An 18,321-nucleotide genomic window follows, 5' to 3' on the forward strand; every position below is an offset into this window, starting at 1 on the left:
GACGGGAAGAGATAGGGTCCAATTCACTCACCCTCAGCAGCTCCCAGCCAGACTCAGCTTCGACCCCCTCCCTCCCCTGCATCACTTCCGGGGGTGAAGCGTCAGCTGGCTACGTGCGGCGGCAGCACGCAGCAGAGCGTCCCGACGTGCCTGACGCTGCACGTACAGTGAGGGAAAGAGAGGGCAAGAAAGCTACCCCACCCCCGGCCGCGGTGAGTGGGGACTCTATGCTGGAGCGAACCACTGCGTGAGGAAGGGGGGAATCGTGAGGAGGAGGGCTATAAGGCGCTTGGTCCTGAAGGTAAATAACGAAGGGAAGATAGAAGGGAAAGAGATCGATGCTGGGATGAAGACAAGGCCTAAATTGGTATTTTGTGAGCAGGTGTTGCCAATTCCCCCCCAGCCTCTTACATTGGTACAGTCCAGCCTGAAGGCGCCCGGGGGAGTAATCAGTGGGGTGCTGCCCTCTCCGCCTCGGGGCGCTGAGGGGGGGCCGGGACCGGCTCCCGGCGGGCGGGGAGAGGGACCGGCGCAGAGCAGGAGAAGGGGGCTCGGGGATGGACGGCGCTGCCTCTTTGCTAGTGTCACAGAAAGGGCCCGCGCTGGCCCTGCTGGGTCCTGTGAAGCTGTGGTGCGCAGCCAGGGGGGCGGGACCCCCTGAGGGGCCACGAGCAGGTTTCAGGGGGGCGCCAAGTAGGGCCAGCGTTAGCCTCGCTGGGGCTCAGGGCAGAAACCTCATGAGCCCTGCCACCCAGGGCTGAAGCCAAAGCCTGAGCAACTTAGCTTTGTGGGGCAGACACCAGGCAATTGCCCTGCTTGCTACCCCCTAATGCTGGCCCAGGCTTTTATAAGCAGAAAACCAGTTGTTGTGGCACAGCTGGGCCATAGAGTTTGTATAGCATGGGGGGGCAGAAAGTAAAAGGTTGAGAGCCCCTGGTGTGAAGGCTCCCCACGCTCTCCTGCACCCAGTGGCCTCTCTAGCTCCAGGCAAGCTGGGCAGCTGCCCCAGGCGGCCACTTTGGCCCAACTTTCCCTCAAGTCCTGGCAGAACTTGGGCCAGGCCAGCTCCAAGCAGTGCCTATGTGCACCATGTCCAATGCCATGCTTTCAAATGCAGGATTGTCCTGGAGTCTCCAGGAATTAAAGATTGATTTTTAAATTAAAGATTGTCATGTGATGAAGTCTCTAGGAATTTGTCCAACCAAAGTTGGCAACCCTAATCAAATTACCTCCTGTCATAGCAAAGTAGGCCCTCACCTGCCTATGGGTCTCCATGCAGACAGGGTAATGTGTGCCCCATGTGCCTAGAGAGACTCCCATCATAGAGAAGCATCCAAGAACCGGCTTCCTACAAACATCAAAATGGGGCTTCCTCATCTCGTCCCCAGCCCAGGGGCTCATGGTTCTGCCCTGTCGACCTCGCTGCTTGCACTGGTGGAGGGTCCCTGTGCAGGGCCTCCTTGTCCTGTTTTCTCCAGGTTGGGGACCATGAGGCTAGCAGATACCCTGGAAACAGAGGTTCTTGCAACCTCCCCGCATGGATAAAATTACACCCACTTGAAGTCCTACTTCCAGTGCGGATCCCAAGAACTATTTCGTGGGCCAGCTCTGAAGAGTTCAGTATAAATGAAAGTGAGGACTTTTTTTTTTTTTAAAAACATTAAAACTGAATGCATATATTTAAGCTTTTTAAAACATTCTCTAGTGCTGTGGTTCTCTTATTGTGGCGCATGAGCCAACAGTAGGCTGCAGAGCAAATCCTGGAAACATTTTGAGAACCAAGCACTGGGGAGGATGAGAGGGGAGGTAATGTATGAAAGAAGCTCACTTATTAAATGAGCCACAGAATAAAAAAAGTCAGAATCATTACTCTATGGCATTAATATTTATACCTGTTCTTGTGTTTGGGAACTGTTCCAGTGTTAGGAAATCTACTTATTTCTCTTCATGCATTCAGTTGCCTTCGGCTTCGAGCCAAGAAACGAATAAGGTGCATAAATCTATACGTTACTTCATGTTCACATTCTCATATTTTATATGCCTTTATTAGATAAGTAAGGTTATACAAGGATACTTGAGATTTTATTCCCTTGCCTAAATTTGCCACATAAGCATTAAAACTCTCTTCTCTGATTGTGATAACTGTTAAGAACCAAACAAAATAGGGGGTGGGGGGTGACATTAAAAGTCAAGAAAACAAGCCCAGGCCATTTTTTAATTGGTAGCAAAGTTAAATCAATATTGCCCTTGACTGATTATGACCACTGTACGTTTTCAGTGTCAGGAGAGGTTTAAAAATATTTGAAGCAATAAAATTCCTTCCCCTATAATAGCCTGGATAAGGATTTTTCTCTTCAGTGTTTCACTTTTATTAGAAAATACAGGGTAGGACGCAGGATCCACCTGTGCTAGTTAGACTGGACAAACCATTAACAATCCTGAAGTGTCAAACTCAAAGCTATTTGACTTTCCATTTATTCACATGTAGTGCTGCATCAGTACTATATTATAGTGTGGCTACTGTTACATGTTGTGGAGAATCAATTCTTGGTTCTTTCCATTTGGGTGAACTTGTATAGAAAGCTAGTGATAAAATCTAAGCCATTGATTTAGTATTTGAGTTGCATTCTTCTTGCTTTCAGTGTTCCTTATGCTTTCTGGTCAAGGGATTATTCAATACTTAGTGAAAGTTTAAAGCAACAGTTTGATCTCAAAGGGCTCAATACTGGATGTGGCCCCCCTTCCCCCTTTAGAATTCCCACTAAAGTCAATGGGCGTTCCAAGTGCAGAGAGTCTGAGTGACTCAGAAGTGTTGAGTAACACTTGGGTCACATCTGTTTTAAAGCTGAAACTTCTAAAACAGAATTCAAAACCAGGCAAAACTTCCTGTGTTCCAGTTTTCATTACAAACTGGTTACTTAGGCCATTTTCACAAAAAAAGTACACAAATTTATTATTGTAGATGGAAACAATGAGAAACATTTGGGTCAAATTCATCCTTAGAGTAACCCCACTGAAGTCAACAGGGTTATACCATTGATAAAATCAGTGGGGTTACACTAGGGGTGGATTTAGGTCTCTGGTTTTGTTTGGCTTTCACCCAGCACTAGGCAGAACTTGGTGGCTTTGAATTTTGCTATAAATTTGGAGCTTGGCTGAAAACAAAAAAATTGAAGGAGTGAGACCTTTCAAAAGTGAAAACCCATCTGAGTTGCCAGCTGAATGCATTGTTTTTACCCAGCTGATGCAGCCACTTACAGGGTAGCTATTCTACAATGTTTGTAATGCAAAAGATGAGATGGGAGAACCTAAATCAGTTTGATTTTTATGAGAAGAAAGGTATTAAGTGAATGCTGGATTTTGAGATTTTAATATTATTGGGGAATGCCATCTTCTCAGTCATCCCAAGAATCCTTGATCTCTCCTCTTCTCACAGGAGCTAACTGTTACCGCTGTTGTCCCTAATGGAAATTATGAGCCCAATTCGACTATTGTGTAAATCCAGGGGCTTTACTTCAATATGCTTACACCAAGGATGAATTTGTTTTAGTGACTTAGTTACCATGGATAGCTGTGAAATGGAGTGAATGATTGCATGTCACATCTACCAGCTGGAGAGAAATTGTGGGTTGCCACTTAGCTAAGTGTTATCACTTAGCTCTAAAATAAAAAGCTTGATACACAGTTCTTGCATTTTTAAACTAACAATAGCCCAAGAGTGGTATTAAAAATACAGTAGTACAAGAAGCCGTCGCATTCAACCTGGATAGAAACAATGTTGTATAGGTTGTTGAAGTAAATTATTTATTTCCATCATAGACATCTGATCAATTTTGATCCAATAGACTGTCAAATAATTTGTCATCATATTCAGAACTCCTTGCCAGCAGCAAACAGTCAAATAGCTGATGATGTGAAAGAAGCTATGCTGCTTTTAAATGTAAACATTATATTTGACAATATCAAAACTGTTGTTTTAAACTGTTTCCTACAGAGTTATACTTTTTCCTCCAAATAAATAGTGTCAGCACCAAATCAGTGTTTGTGCAATATTAATCAGCATCCAGGTTTAAAAGGATGTAGAAGAGATCCATTGTTAAAGTTTCTATTTCCTCTTATTAAAATACTACTTAACACCCTTCCTTTCTTAAAATCCTAGGTATATGTTGATAGATTTGATACTTAAAGTCAGTAGATGATCTTTGACTTGATAAGGATGGACAGAAGTAAACAGATTTACAGCTAAATTATGGCTGTCTTAACACAGGTGCATTGTGGGGAGTAGGAAGATGCAGAGCATCTTCTCCCTCCAAGCATGTTACCCAGGAGGCAGTTGTAATTTGGCTGCTTGCATTTGAGAGGCCTCACTCATCACTGCACCTCTTCCCTAGCCCCTAGTGTGGCTCAGGCTCTATGCAATAGGGGCAATACAAGGACAGGGTTTTTACATGTATTTATATAAAAACACATTATCTAAATTCCATGGCATTCTACACATGGCAAAACTTTGAAGGTTTCACTATGTTATTTAATGTTGGACCTTAGGGTCAACTGTACTAAACCCTCAAAGGAATCTATTTGTTTTTGAAAGATATATTCTTAGGTTAAGATCTACAAGATTTGTTTTAATTGCCAACACAAAAGTTTACATTTTCAGCATCCAGTAATTCATTAACTACTCAAGGTTTCTTTGCAGTTTTGGTTTCAGAGTGGTAGCCCTGTTAGTCTGTATCAGCAAAAACAATGAGGAGTCCTTGTGGCACCTTAGAGACTAACAAATTTATTCGGGCATAAGCTTTCGTGTGCTAAAACCCACTTCATCAGATTCATGGAGTGAAAAATACAATAAGCAGTATATATATACAGCACATAAAAAGATGGGAGTTGCAGTTTTGGCTACAATGGACCATGTCATGCCCCTGATCTGCCCGCTGATAATGGGAGTTTGCATACTGATTAAAGGCATGATATGGCCCAATATCTTACAAGATTGTTTTCAAAACTGCTAGCCACAGCACCCAATAAACACTTTCTTGAAACTGCAGGCTGACTCATTTGGTGCATCTCCAAAGACACAGAAAAAAACAGAATCAGAACGGTCTGGCCTGCAACTCAACATTTCACTAGTGATTCTCTCTCTCTCTCTCTCACACACACACTCACTCACACTCACACCCCTTTGACCTTTTCCTGCTTCTTTTTTTGTGAACACCACCTGAGATTTGTATTGCTATTATAAAGTTCAGCCAAAACAACAAGGGGCCATAAACTTTGAAAACGCATGCCTGTAGTTAACCTTTATGGGCCACATTCTCCAAAGAAATAAATGGTGTATAAGTTAAACAGTGGATTTAACTATCACAAAAGGTGTGTGATTGGTACAGTGGTGTTACCACCTCCCACTTGGCATACAGTGGGTGTGCAAAACACTTCTGACTTACACACCAAGGAGACAAGTAGCAGTTAAGTAGCAACTAACAAACAGGAAGTGTAAGATAAGGTATCAAGTATCAGAGGGGTAGCGTGTTTGTCTGGAACTGTAAAAAGTGACACAGAGTCCTGTGGCACCTTATAGACTAACAGACATATTGGAGCATGAGCTATCGTGGGTGAATACCCACTTCGTCAGATGCAAGATAAGGTAGGGTCCCCTTACCTCACCCACCTAGTCAGAGTAAGATATTACATGTCCTTATTGGAGCAACTTCTGTTGGTAAAAGAGACAAGCTCATCTTCAGCTCTGTGTAGCTGGAAAGCTTGTCTCTCATCAACAGAAGTTGGTCCAATAAAAGATATTACCTCACCCACCTTGCCTCTCTAATATCCTGGGATCAACATGGTTATAACACTACAAACAATTATCTTACACTCTCCTGTTAGAGAGAAATACCAGGAATACCACTATTTACTCAGTGTATAACAAATGTACTTTGCACATCCACTGAATCCTACATCAGTGCAAGTTACATTACTTGACCACTTGCTCTTAGTTTTTGACCAAATTACACCCATCATTAACAGACTTTCATAAGTGTTTGACCCTCTTACACCTGAGACTAGATTCTGGGGTGATTTACAGTGGTGTAAATTCAGTTTAACTCTGTTGACATCATGGAGTTACTTCAGATTTACATTGGTGTTACTCAAATCAGAATCCAGCCATAGTTTGGATTTTGATGTATTTGTTCTTATAAGTTCTCTGGGAAGTGGGAGAGCTTCCTTGTACAGTATCTGCTTCCTCTTTTGTGCATCTCTGCAGGAGCTGTGTGCAATCTGGCTGTTACTGTTGTTAGAAACTTGCTTAAGATGAACAGTGGGAGCTACTGATTAATGACCATTTTTGAAAATCTGGCCACTGACTTTTACAGAACACCCATATTCCTACCCTCCTCTGTCTGCTTCATTGCACATGTCAACACAGCCTACTTCTACTCCAACAATGCATAAACAAGGAAATAAGTAGAACAGTGTTAACTCCCAGGGAAACAGAAAGGAGAAAAAATTCAATGTTTGTTAAATGAAAAAAAGTTAGCATCAGTGGGAAGAGAAATTAGTTTGTAAACAGCTAAGAGATTTCCCAACTTGGTAGTACACTAAAACCAAAACTACAATGTGCAAAAAAAATAGCTGGCAGGGCTAGATTACAGCATATGTACTAAAGGTACATGCCTACGTCCCAGCTTCTGGAGTCACATGAGGAAATTAGACAACTTCTCCCTCCGCCTCCCTGCCCTTCCCCCACCTGCCCCCCCCCCAAAGTATGTTTCTAGCCCTCATGCTAAGATACACTCGGATCAGGTTGTCAGAGGTTATCTATTACAATGATAGGCCTACACAGCCTGCCAATAGCTCTTGCATGGGTGGCCCCTGCAGCTACCTACAAGCAGAGATGAGGCCATGGGGCCACAGCGCAGGGGCTCCCATCTGGGATGAGCCTATGGCTCTGGATTGCCTTCATGCACTACGGGTAACTGGTCTTTTCATGTTCTATGTAAACTAATACAAACTACAGTCTAAGAACGGCCATACTAGGTCAGACCAAAGGTCCATCTAGCCAGTATCCTGTCTTCTGACAGTGGCCAATGCCAGGTGCCCCAGAGAGAATGAACAGAACAGGTAATCACCAAGTGATTCATCCCCTGTTGCCCATGTCCAGCTTCTGGCAAAGAGAGGCTAGGCACACCATCTGTGCTTCCATTAACTGAAATGGAACTATTGATGTGCATAAAGCTAAGCATGTATGCAAGTGTTTACAGAATTGAGGCCTATAGTCTGTGTTCTTGCAGATGTTTGTTTTCTAGAATCAGCATAAACACATATTTAGCGAGACCTTATATGAAAAATGTTTAGTTGTGCACAAAGAATCATTTTTCTCTCTAACCAAAGAGAATGACTAGTTAAACATTTTACATCTGTTCCTTTAAAAAAAAAAAAAGGTAGTAGCATCTAGTAAAAAGCAAGAACATTAGAAAGACTGTATTCCTGAGAATCCCGGACGAGTCATGAAACAAAAAAGTTAGTCTTTAGTTCACAGAAATGGTCAGCATAAACAGAAAGCACTGGGCAACAGTACCCGGGGGTGAAATTCTGCTTTCTGATTAATGTGTGCAGCTCCCATTGATTTCAGTGAGAGAGAGCTCAGTAAGTGCGTGTTTGAGGACACAGTTTGGCTGCACTGGAAAATTGTTGATAAAGTCTAGTTGACAGTGTAGCTAATATTCATGTAGAGAGCTCAACTACTTCAGATCTCGTGGGCAAGGGAAAGTAATTCAGAATATCCTCATGCTTTCCAAAATACCAGTCATTGTCACACATGCTGGGAACATACTCAGAGTGTAGGTCTCTGACTTCAGGGTAGAGTCAGTCACAGAAACTAGAGCTACCTGGTCGTCAAATGTATCCCGAGATGCTAACAGTTAATGTCTCCCCACTGATAGTGGGTTTTCCATGTATTCATCATAAACCTTTGCTTTCACATACTAATTTCATCATGTTGCAGCATTTTACATTTTTGGACAGTAAAGTGTCTGCCAGTTTTGCAACTCAGAGGTTTGGAATTCATGACGCTGAAGTCTTATTACTGAAGATCTGGTCAGCAGTGGATTTGGCTCAGGGAAGTTAATGGCCTGGGGTGAAATGTGGGCCCTGTTCAAGTCAATGGCAAAACTCCCATTGACCTCAGCGGGGCTAGGAATTCAGCCCTGATTTCTAACAGTCCTGAGCAGCTGCACATTCTGTTCAGTTCAATGGGCAGCATGGCTGCTTAGCCATTTGACAATCAGGTCATCATTGACTTGTCAGAGTCCACAGAGGGAGCCGTGGCAGAGCCAGGATTAGAACACAGAAGTTTCTAGCTTCTAGTCCAGTGCTCACGCCATGCTACCTCTGTTATCTTTAATTATTGCCACACTAATACATCATCAGAAATGGTGTTATGAACATGTGAGAAACATCTTGCCTTCCACAACATTAATACTTTTTCATGTGTAGTCTCAAGATGCTTTGCAAAGGTGGGTAAGCATTATTATACCCATTTTACAGAGAGGACTTGGATGAGAGTTTAAGTGACTTGTCCAAAGTAAGACCCAAGAATAGAACCCAGGTGTCCTGGATCTAAGACCCTGATTTAGCAAAGCACTTAGGCAAATCTTAACTTTAAGCACATGTATAAATCCTGTTGATGTCAATGGGAGTTAAGCATGTGCTTAAGCTCTTTGCTGAATAGGGATAGGCTTAAATGCTCTGCTGGATTGGGACATTAGAGAGTAGGCATTTTTCCTTTCTTATATAAAGTGTGAATGTTCCCAAGGGTTGGCAGGTAACCATTGTTTACAGCTACTCCACTTCATTTCACATTACTCAGCAGATCTCAGAGAGAGGAAATATTTGTAAAACTAATTAAAGATTGTGTGAAAAATGTACATATGTTTGGTGGTCTTTTATAAACCCAAATGTTTACGCATATGTTTCTGCTCTGTTTTTTTCCCTAAGATGACACCAGTTGCACGACAAGAAGTTCTTGGCCTTTACCGCAGGATATTCAGAATAGCCAAAAAATGGCAGTCTGCATCAGGACAGATGGAAGACACTATTAAAGAGAAACAGTACATTATAAATGAAGCCAAAACCTTATTCCAAAAAAACAAAGATGTAAGTGCATCCCTGTCTGGATTTCAGAGTTAGTCTGTGATTCATTCTTTGCACCCCGTTTTGTTTCAGTGGTTGGAAAAACGTTCACAAGAAAGTTGAGTTCCCAAAATTGTCTCCAGTTTGGAAATTTATAGAAATGTAGGGCTAGAAGGACCGTCGCAGATTCAAGACACCCACTTAAGGTTTCAGGCTCCCAGCAGTCACCAGAGAGAACATATAAAAAACAAGTTCCTATACACATGCTAAAAGCTTACCAGAGGTCACCCATCAGTCTTATGGGGTCCTGATAACTCCTTCCAATCCTTCTGTAAAGGTTGGGAACCCACCTTGACACAGGGTCCTGTTCACTTACTGAATCAGTGTCAATTTATACTCAGCTTTTTTATACAAAAAGGCCTTTCTTTGTCTGTTGGTCTCTGAAAACCCAGTCTGAACCAGTATGTGCAAGCCTCCCCAAGGGTGGTACCTCTGGAGGTATTTACAGTCTGAGTGATGCACCTTAATCCTCCCACCCCCATTATTATTTCTTGGAGGAGCTGTGGTAACCTTCCTCCCAACAACTTAATACAATGTAGTCCCCTAGATATTGCATGTAGTGTCAATATTCGTCACAAGGACCTTCAGAGGTCATCTAGTGGAGCCCCCTGCAGGACTAGATGCACACCTAGACCATCCCTCTCAGGTGTTTGTCTAACCTGTTCTTAAAAGCCTCCAGTGATGGGGATTCCACAACTCCCTTGATAATCTAGTCCACTACTTAACTATCTATCTAGTTAGAAAATGTTTCCTGATATCTAACCTAAATCCCTCCTGCTGTAAATTAAGCCAGTTACTTCTTGTCCTTCAGTGGGCGTGCAGGTCAGTTCACTGTCCTCTTTATAACAGCCCCTAACATATTTGAAGAGAGTTATCAGGTCCCCCCACCCCAGTCTTCTATCAAGACTAAACATACCCAGGTTTTTTTTTTTTAACCTTTCCTTGTAGATGAGGATTTCTAAACCTTTTAACCTTTTTGTAGCTCTCCTCTGGACTCTCCAGTTTGTCCACATCTTTCCTAAAGTGTGGTACCCGAAACTCAACATCGTACTCCATCCGAGGCCACACCAGTGCCAAGTAAAACAATTTCCTCCTATGTCTTACATATGGCATGCCAGTTAATACAACCCAGAATGATATTAGCCTTTTCTTGCACTGTTGGCTTATATACAATTTGTGATCTTCTGTAACCCCCAGATCCTCTTTTGCAGTACTGCTGCATAGCCAGTATTCCCCATTTTGTAGCTGTGCATTTGATTTTGCCTTCCCAAGTGTAGTACTTTGTACTCATCTTTGTTGAATTTCATCATGCAAGATCTTCAACTCCTTATCTGGATATAATGTAATTTAAACCTCCTCAAAGAAGAAACCTTGAATCCTTCTAGTTTTCTTCATTAGTTACTTTAGGAAGTTAGAAGGATCTAGAGATCTTACTAGAAATTGCCAAGGAGGAGGAAAAAAGTTAGCTGCAAATATACTGCCTGTGGAATTGTTGTCTAAAGCAGTTTTGGATCTTTACTGATGCTTTTGTCTACCTTTCTGAACTGCCTTGATGGCAGGTAGAATTCTGTAGCTCCTTCACCTGCTGATTTTGCTGATAATACAGTAATTATTGGCACTTACTTTAAAAGGTTTTTTTCTATAGAAAGTGTGCACAAAGTTTTTAAACAATATAGTATTTAGAATTTAAAACCTCTCCTTTCTTGCACACAGAGCACAAACATGCAGACTTCAATGGTTAGCAATGATGCTTTTTTGCCTTCAACATATTAGAGTCCCATATGGGAATTGATACCACTTGCATTCACTTTCTAGATCTTGTTTAGGGATATATTTTACTATTGAACTTTTTATACAACACATTTATTGGCTTCAAAGGAAGTTGTACTCATGGAATGATGGCAGGCCATGGCCTAAATGTTTTATATTTTTCTCCATCTCCTATATAGATATATGTAAATGGATCAATTTTTGACCACTAATGTTCTTTCCATAAGTGTATTAATTTACATGTGCATCTTTCTACAGATGACACTTAATTAAAATGTTAGAGTGAAAATCTCCTCAGATCCTCTCAATAAATCTAAGCTCTGATATCTTGCTCTTCCTTAAGGCTCCTAGCTGTCAACAGTAGTTAAACGGCTGGATGGATCTGAGGGGAATTTTACCTTTAATTACTTCTCTGGATATGAAGATAAGTCAATGCATGCACAGGCTTTCCCAAATTGTTGGGATTGTCCCATGATCTCTGGGAATGGTGTGACATGGCAATGAACTGGAGAATCATTCTAGCTATATTGCTAGGGACAAGGAAATTCCTGTCCTACTTTTAAAAATAAAAACAAAACAAAAAAGTAAATCATGTAGATGTGCATCATTTACACCTGAATTCACAAGTACTAATTTCTACACTTTCCCTTAGCTAACAGATCCAGAGCTGATTAAACAGTGTATAGAAGAATGCAAGGCAAGAGTAGAAATCGGACTTCACTATCACATTCCCTACCCAAGACCTGTGAGTGTGAATCCAGACACAATGTCTACAACAGTGTGTATTTAGTCCCTTATTCAGCAAGCAGTGGGTGTTTTAGTTAAGACGATTTTGACTTCAGATGAGTGTTGGTAAAGCTGGTAATGACAACAAATCTAGTGTGTGCAGTGTAGTTGTAGCCATGTGGGTCCCAGGACATTAGAGACAAGGTGGGTGACGTAATATATTTTATTAGAACCACAGAGGGCTCTTCTACATGTCTGGGAAAGGTACTCTGAGTGTCGCAACTAAATGCAAGGAAAAGACAAGCCTGGGAGGTTACATTCGTAACTCTGCTAGACACTAAAAATCGTGGACTGATTAGACACACTGGATTTATGGCTTATTACAACAGTCAGTAACCCACTAATTTCTTTTTGTCTTATGACTGCAGAGGTGTTAACGGGCCATTCTGCCTTGAATGGTCCCTTAGAATGTGCACCAAACAATCTGTTCCACCTTGTGACCCCCACAGGACCTTTCCCAGACCGGTGGAAGGCTCTGTGTGGTTGAAAAGCTTCTCTCTCTCTCTCTCTCTCTCTCTCTCACTAACAGAAGTTGGTCCCATAAAAGAGATTACCTCATCCATCTTGTCTGTCTAACAAATCTAGTGGTTCAAATTGTTTCCAGATGAGAGTTTAGAAATAATTGGCCTATCAACTTTTGAGCAAATGCATAAATATCATCATAGGGGTTTTTTGTTTGTTTGTTTTGTAGCCTGTTGTGAATCCTAGTTATATTAGATCAAGTCTGGTTTTGGGGAGGTGGGGTGTATTTGTGGGTCCTTTTCCACTCCTCCTCCCACTCTTATGGAAATCATACATTAATGTAAGTGACTTGTTTAAACATTGAGGTTGCTTGTTGCTTGTTAGGAGTTGTAGCAGGGTCCTGTGTTTTGTTTCCCTGTCCAACGCTGTTTCATTTATTTCAGGTGTGCTGGCCTTCCTTCTTCCCTTTGTCATTCACAGAGACTTCCCCTCTATTCCTATTCATTACATTTCACCTTCATAGGTCTCTTTCCTTTCAAGCAGATCCTAATATAAACCTTTTTAGCTGAACCTTGGAAGGGTTTTGAAATTTATATTCTCTAGGGGCTCAAACACCTTGCAGGATCAAGCACTAGAAAAGCCCTGATACATATAGATTAGAGGATCTTTAGTGTGTGTTTAAATTTTAAGAATATTGCTGCTTCGCTGAGTGATTTTACTGATATTTGCATTTTAATAGCTATCTTTAAATCGGTCATACTCGGAGACAACCTCTTCCAATCGTTATGGGGGCAGGGGATTAGCTGTATGGTTCCCACTAGCAATTTTATACTTAACCTATGAGGTACAAAGACTTTCAAAACTACAAGTTTGTCACCCATTTCTCTGTTTGTAGACTCTGACTAATGGGCTTTTCATACGGTGTGTATTATCACTATAGACCCGGTATCAGCATAAGCCAGGAGACTGAATATGTACAGCTTGGGGTTGGTTTGTTGCTTGCTACGTGGTTAGCAACAAAACACAACCACTTAACCACCTTTATTGTTTTTACTCAGGAATTTATGGCATAAATCTTACTTCCTTCTCTATCGGTTTGTGATCCTATACTTTGGTCCCAACTCTTCTGATAAAACTGTAAATCTGGATCCTGTAAAACCATTTTATTGGAATATCCTATTCAATACTATTTCAGCAAATGATGTATCATTATAGTTTGATGATAAACTATAAAACACAATGCTAATTTAAAGGACTAGGTTGGGTACCCAGCTATTGTATACATAGGGTCCTACCAAATTCTCAGCCATGAAAAACGCATCACAGACAGTGAAATCGAGTCTTCTGCCCCCTGCCCGTCCCCCGTGAAACATGGTCTTTTGTGTGCTTTTACCCTATACTATACAGATTTTATGGGGGGAGACCAGCACTTCTCAAATTGGGGGTCTTGACCCAAAAGGGACTTTCAGGGGGATCACAAGGTTATTTTAGGGGGGTTGTGGTATTGCCACCCTTACTTCTGTGCTGCCTTCAGAGCTGGATGGCCACCGAACAGCAACTGTTGGTCAAGCACCCAGCTCTGAAGGCAGCACCCTGCCAGCAGCAGCGCAGAATTAAGGGTGGCAATACTATACCATACCACCCTTACTTCTACGCTGATGGTGGCAGCTCTGTCTTCAGAGCTGGGCGGCCAGAGAGTGGCAGCTGCTGACTGAGGGCCCAACTCTGCAGGCAGCAATGCAGAAGTAAGGGTGGCAATACCATACCATGCCATCCTTCCTTCTGTGCTGCTTCTGGTGGTGGCTCTGCCTTCCGAGTTGGGCTCTCGGCCTGCAGCAGCTGCCCAGCTCTGAAGGCAGCGCCACTGCCAGCAGCAGCACAGAAGGAAGGGTAGCAGTACCACAACCCCTCTTACAATAACTTTGCAAACCCCCCTCCCCCCAAACTCCTTCTTTTTGGGTCAGGACTCCTACAATTACAACACCATGAAATTTCAGATTTAAATAACAAATAATGAAATTTATGATTTTTTTAAAATCATATGACTATGAAATTGACCAAAATAGACCGTGAATTTGGTAAGGCCCTACGTATACAATAAACACATAGGGCTTGAAAGTTAAATGTAATTGTAATCAACTGGGAAATAGGCTCTTCTGATAGAAATACAAGTAAGTAACCTGGTGGGTAGGTATCTATTCTCTCCAACGTGGGAGGAAATGGTTTCCAAGTGTGAGTGAAAACATTGCAAGAGTCCCGCTATCAGAACGTCTCCTGATCTCAGAGTGGGGTTTCAGTTTATTAGTCTGCACAAGAACTTTTAGCTTTATTTTTGTGTGTATAGATTCATCTGCCTCCTCTGGGTCTCGCCCCACAACGTGGTCGTGCATTTCGAAACCAAGAAAAGCTGAGGAAGCTTTCCAAGCCGGCCTACTTGAGATCCTACGACGAAGTTTCATAACACACTGTCAAAGCTTGGTGCATATTATCACGAACTGCAAGGCAAATGTGTCTCATGTATGCAACTGTGAATGAAACTGTGTGCTTGATAGTCGCTTACACTCTTCCTGACGCCACCAGCCTAGCTGATTCAGCATGTACGATGGATAGGGATGTATGGAAACTGTCTTGTATTTAAGATTCAACCACTGACATCAATAAAAATAACATCTTTTAAGGAGTGAGATCTGACATGAAGATTACTTTGTGAAGTCAGGACGAATTCATAACGGGGTACAATGGAGATTGGCAGGCAGGTTATAAATGCTCAGTTGCATCTTTAAAGCACTGCCCTGCACCAGAGTCATCCCAGGAGAACCAGGCAGGCACAATGTCTCTTGAATACAGAGGGAGCTTGGCCACCACACCAGCCTGTGTTAAGCTGCAGCATGCAGTATTTCCAGCACCTGGCTAGGACTGGTGGCTGGTGTGGAAGTAAGGCAGGGCCTGGCCCTGCTCTCCCCACCCTCTCCGGAGAGACTAGTGGCACAGTGGGTGCAAGCCTCATGCCATCCTTATGCTCAAGCAGCCCAGGGCTTGTTGTTGCACTGGGTTGCTACATCTTGAGGGAGGGGTGTGGCGGGGAAGAGACCTTTTGCCTTCTCCCCACTTCCCTTTACAAAATGCACAGTATCTGAACACAATATGGCCCATCACCTGGTTCATTATATCCTATTTCTGCAAGGCTGTACAATGGCTGGCGTTTACTCTGAATTATGGAAAACATTCTAGTGTCTGTGCTTCCTGCTGAAATTAAATTGATGCTTATAGAGGGGAAAAAACAAAATCACAGTTCTTTTTTCCCCAGAGCCTCACTACAGGGGCAGCATGAAGGTTGTTTGGGTTTAATTTAATTTTAATTTAATTGGGCATTTTCATGCTTTCAAACATTTGAGTCTCTTCCATTTGCTTTAATTCTGCATTTCCTGGGCTGCTAATGCATGTTTTCCCAATCGTTACTACATTCTTGCAGTGTAGTTAACTCTTAACATACAGTTGGGGGTGCAGCTCAGTAACTATCTTGAGAGCTTTTCATCTGGGATTTTAATTTTGGCTTGTTTTTTTACTCTTGGGAATATTTATGCCCCATGCAGGAGGGAAGGAGTTCTTCATTCCCTGGATGTTCTCTCCTCCCTGCACCCCCTGTGTGCCTTCTTGGCTCTTCAAACTTATGTCTTGCCAGGCTATTCAGAGGACTGAAGAGTTAGAGTTGTGGAGGCAAATAAGTGGAATCAGAGACCAGGGAACGGGGGAAGGCAGGATTAGCAGAAGGTTCAGCCCTCAAGCCCCCACTTCATTTTCCTTTTGACAGACCAAGTTCTCCTCATCAGCCCTGCATTATCCTTCCTCCCTTCCCTGCTCCTGAAGGCCTTCTATAGTAGCAACAGACAGGGTACTCCTCAGGATCACAAAACTGGCTTGGATAGCCCGATTCCTTCCTACGCTCTCTGGCTCTAGTCCATAAGGACAGTTATTCCTCAGTAATGATTAGCTGGGAAATGCCCCACAGCTGGTGCCAAGTATGTAAAAAACCATCTGCTGCTGGGAACATGTGGGGTGAAAACCCATGACACACAGGGACAGGGGGCAGAATATTACAGAAATGAATCAGAGAACAGACTGTGAAATAACATTGTGGGATGGGTTTGTTTCTGAAGTTCATCCAACAAAGGCAGATTCACATCGATGAGTGTAGCAAAATGCACTGCCCTGAAGTGGCCCTTCATGATGCAGTGGGGTGTGGTGGCAGTTCTGCCTCAGTTTCCCCTTGGTGTTCCGCAACTCCACCTAGCTACCAATGCTGAACAGGCTGCTGCGGTGACTTGGCCCTATGCCTAAGTCCACCCCTTGTGGGAGGGGTATTGCTCCTGTCTTCCCTCCTGCTTCAAGCGCTCTTCTGCTCTCCCTGTGGGCTCAGCTTTTGCCCTTCCCAGGCTCTCTCTCATCTCTTCCCTCAGCAGTGACAGATTAGCCACTGGGCTGATGGGGCCCGTGCGCCTAGAAAAATGGGCACCCACAAGCCCCAGCCCCCAGCAGAAGCACCAGGTGGGGCGGACAGGGGGGCCGGGCAGAAGTGCAGGCAGTCCCAGCACCTGGACTCCAACTACGGCCCTGGGGCTGGAGGAGCTCTAGCTCCCTGCTGTGGCCTCAGGGCTGAGGGAGCTCTCACTCCCTGATGTGGCCCTGGGCCATGGTGGCGGAATGAGGGGGGAACAGAGCTTCTCCAGTCTTGGGGCCACAGTGGGTGGGGGCAGAAAGCAAACGAGTTGCAGGGTGGCAGTGGCGGGGGTGGAATGGGGCAGACCATGGGAGGAACAGGGCGGGGGAATGGGTAGAATGGAGTGGGGCCGCAGGCAGAAGGGGTGGGGAGAGCCCCCCCCCACTTGCTCTGGCCCAGGGCCCCACAAAACCTTGTGCTCTCCTCTCCAGTCAGCCCTTCCCTGCTGGACTTCCTTCCTCTTAGGTCAACCCTGTACAGGCATAGTGAGGGCAGACTAAGCGCCAAAGGCCTTTGGTGCTTAAAGGAGTAGAACACTCCTACAAGGGGGAAAACAAATATGTAAAACAGTGGTTATGTGGAGCAAAGTCATATTGATGACAATCCTACTCATTTGACTGAAAGTCCCATAATGCAAACTGAATTATGACCATGAAGTCATTCAGATGTGTTTTAAGATGCTAAATGGTTATGAATTTGGTATTTCCTTGCCAAATACCTGTGACGTCTAGTGAGAGCTACATCCCCTCTCACAGTCAGCACTGTGGCTGGTGTCAGCCTGACCCATATGGCATCACTCTGGTTGGGAGGTGAAACTAGCAAACGTCAGTCCCATTGGGAAATTCTAGAATTTCCTTATTGCGATTTTCTCCCTTGGGTAGAGGCAGGCTCCCTATAGCCTCATGTTTTTAGCTCTTCTCACTTCACTCTGGTCTCAACAGTATCTACCCAGGTCTGATCCAGTTCCCATTACAGTCAATGGAATGACTCCCATTGACTTGAACAGTAGCTGGATGACACTCTTGAACAGAAACAGCTAGATTCATCCCTGACAACTCCTTCAAAGGCAGCATCAGTAGATTTACACCAGGGATAAATTAGTCTCAAGTCTCCAGATTTGTGGTTTTTCCCTGTATTATAATGATGCCCCAGTATTTCTAGCACTGTGATCCCTCACCCAGTTCTCTCAGTTGGCATGTTGAGACAGCAGGAATATGATCTCATTAAAAGAGCTCCAGCCACCCCCATTGCATTAATACTGCCAGTTACTGAGAACTTATGTCTCAATAAAGTGCTTTTCAAAACTTGGAGGTTTTGCTTTGTGTCATTTTTCAGGTGCATTTCCCACTCTCTCTGTGGAAGTTTATCAGCCCCCTTTTCCCAGGATCAGATTCTGTTACTAGAACAGTCTTGCAAGGTGTTGCGTGACCGCAGCTCCCATCAGGCCCTTTGTCCTCTCCAGATTGGACACACATTTTGTAGTTCTAAAGCCCAGAGTTTTCTTTCAAAGTACAATATAGAGTTCTTTGTCAAGACATGCATAGACTGGTACAATGTTATTCCTATAGAGTGGTGGTTTTCAGCCTGTTGTCTGCAGACCTCTCGGGGTCCACAAACTA

The 18,321-nt window shown here is 43.5% G+C and overlaps 2 protein-coding genes across 9 annotated transcripts in view; one reads left to right on the top strand and one right to left on the bottom strand.

Moving 5' to 3' along the window:
• Positions 1 to 235, bottom strand: part of DCUN1D3 (defective in cullin neddylation 1 domain containing 3) — a 33,172-nt gene extending 32,937 nt beyond the window's left edge. Inside the window, exon 1 of the mRNA XM_044979984.1 lies at positions 32 to 235. The gene's annotated coding sequence lies outside the window, so the exon portion shown is untranslated. The remainder of the gene's footprint in view (positions 1 to 31) is intronic.
• Positions 84 to 16,881, top strand: LYRM1 (LYR motif containing 1). 8 transcript variants are annotated; one of them, XM_044979991.1, is made up of 5 exons: positions 126 to 301; positions 1,921 to 1,990; positions 8,992 to 9,150; positions 11,609 to 11,701; positions 14,549 to 15,035. In XM_044979991.1, exons 3-5 carry the CDS (start codon positions 8,992 to 8,994, stop codon positions 14,663 to 14,665), a joined length of 369 nt encoding a protein of 122 aa, XP_044835926.1. In that variant the 5' UTR covers positions 126 to 301; positions 1,921 to 1,990; the 3' UTR covers positions 14,666 to 15,035. The 8 variants fall into 8 exon arrangements, with proteins under 8 accessions (XP_044835927.1, XP_044835929.1, XP_044835926.1 ...); XM_044979989.1 differs by lacking the exon at positions 1,921 to 1,990 and adding an exon at positions 1,389 to 1,632 and having other exon boundaries at positions 128 to 301; positions 14,549 to 15,033; XM_044979988.1 differs by lacking the exon at positions 1,921 to 1,990 and adding an exon at positions 1,479 to 1,632 and having other exon boundaries at positions 128 to 301; positions 14,549 to 15,033.
• Positions 16,882 to 18,321: the final 1,440 nt, after the last annotated feature.

The sequence above is a fragment of the Mauremys mutica genome, chromosome 11 (genome assembly GCF_020497125.1).
Source record: "Mauremys mutica isolate MM-2020 ecotype Southern chromosome 11, ASM2049712v1, whole genome shotgun sequence".
Taxonomy (NCBI): domain Eukaryota; kingdom Metazoa; phylum Chordata; order Testudines; family Geoemydidae; genus Mauremys; species Mauremys mutica.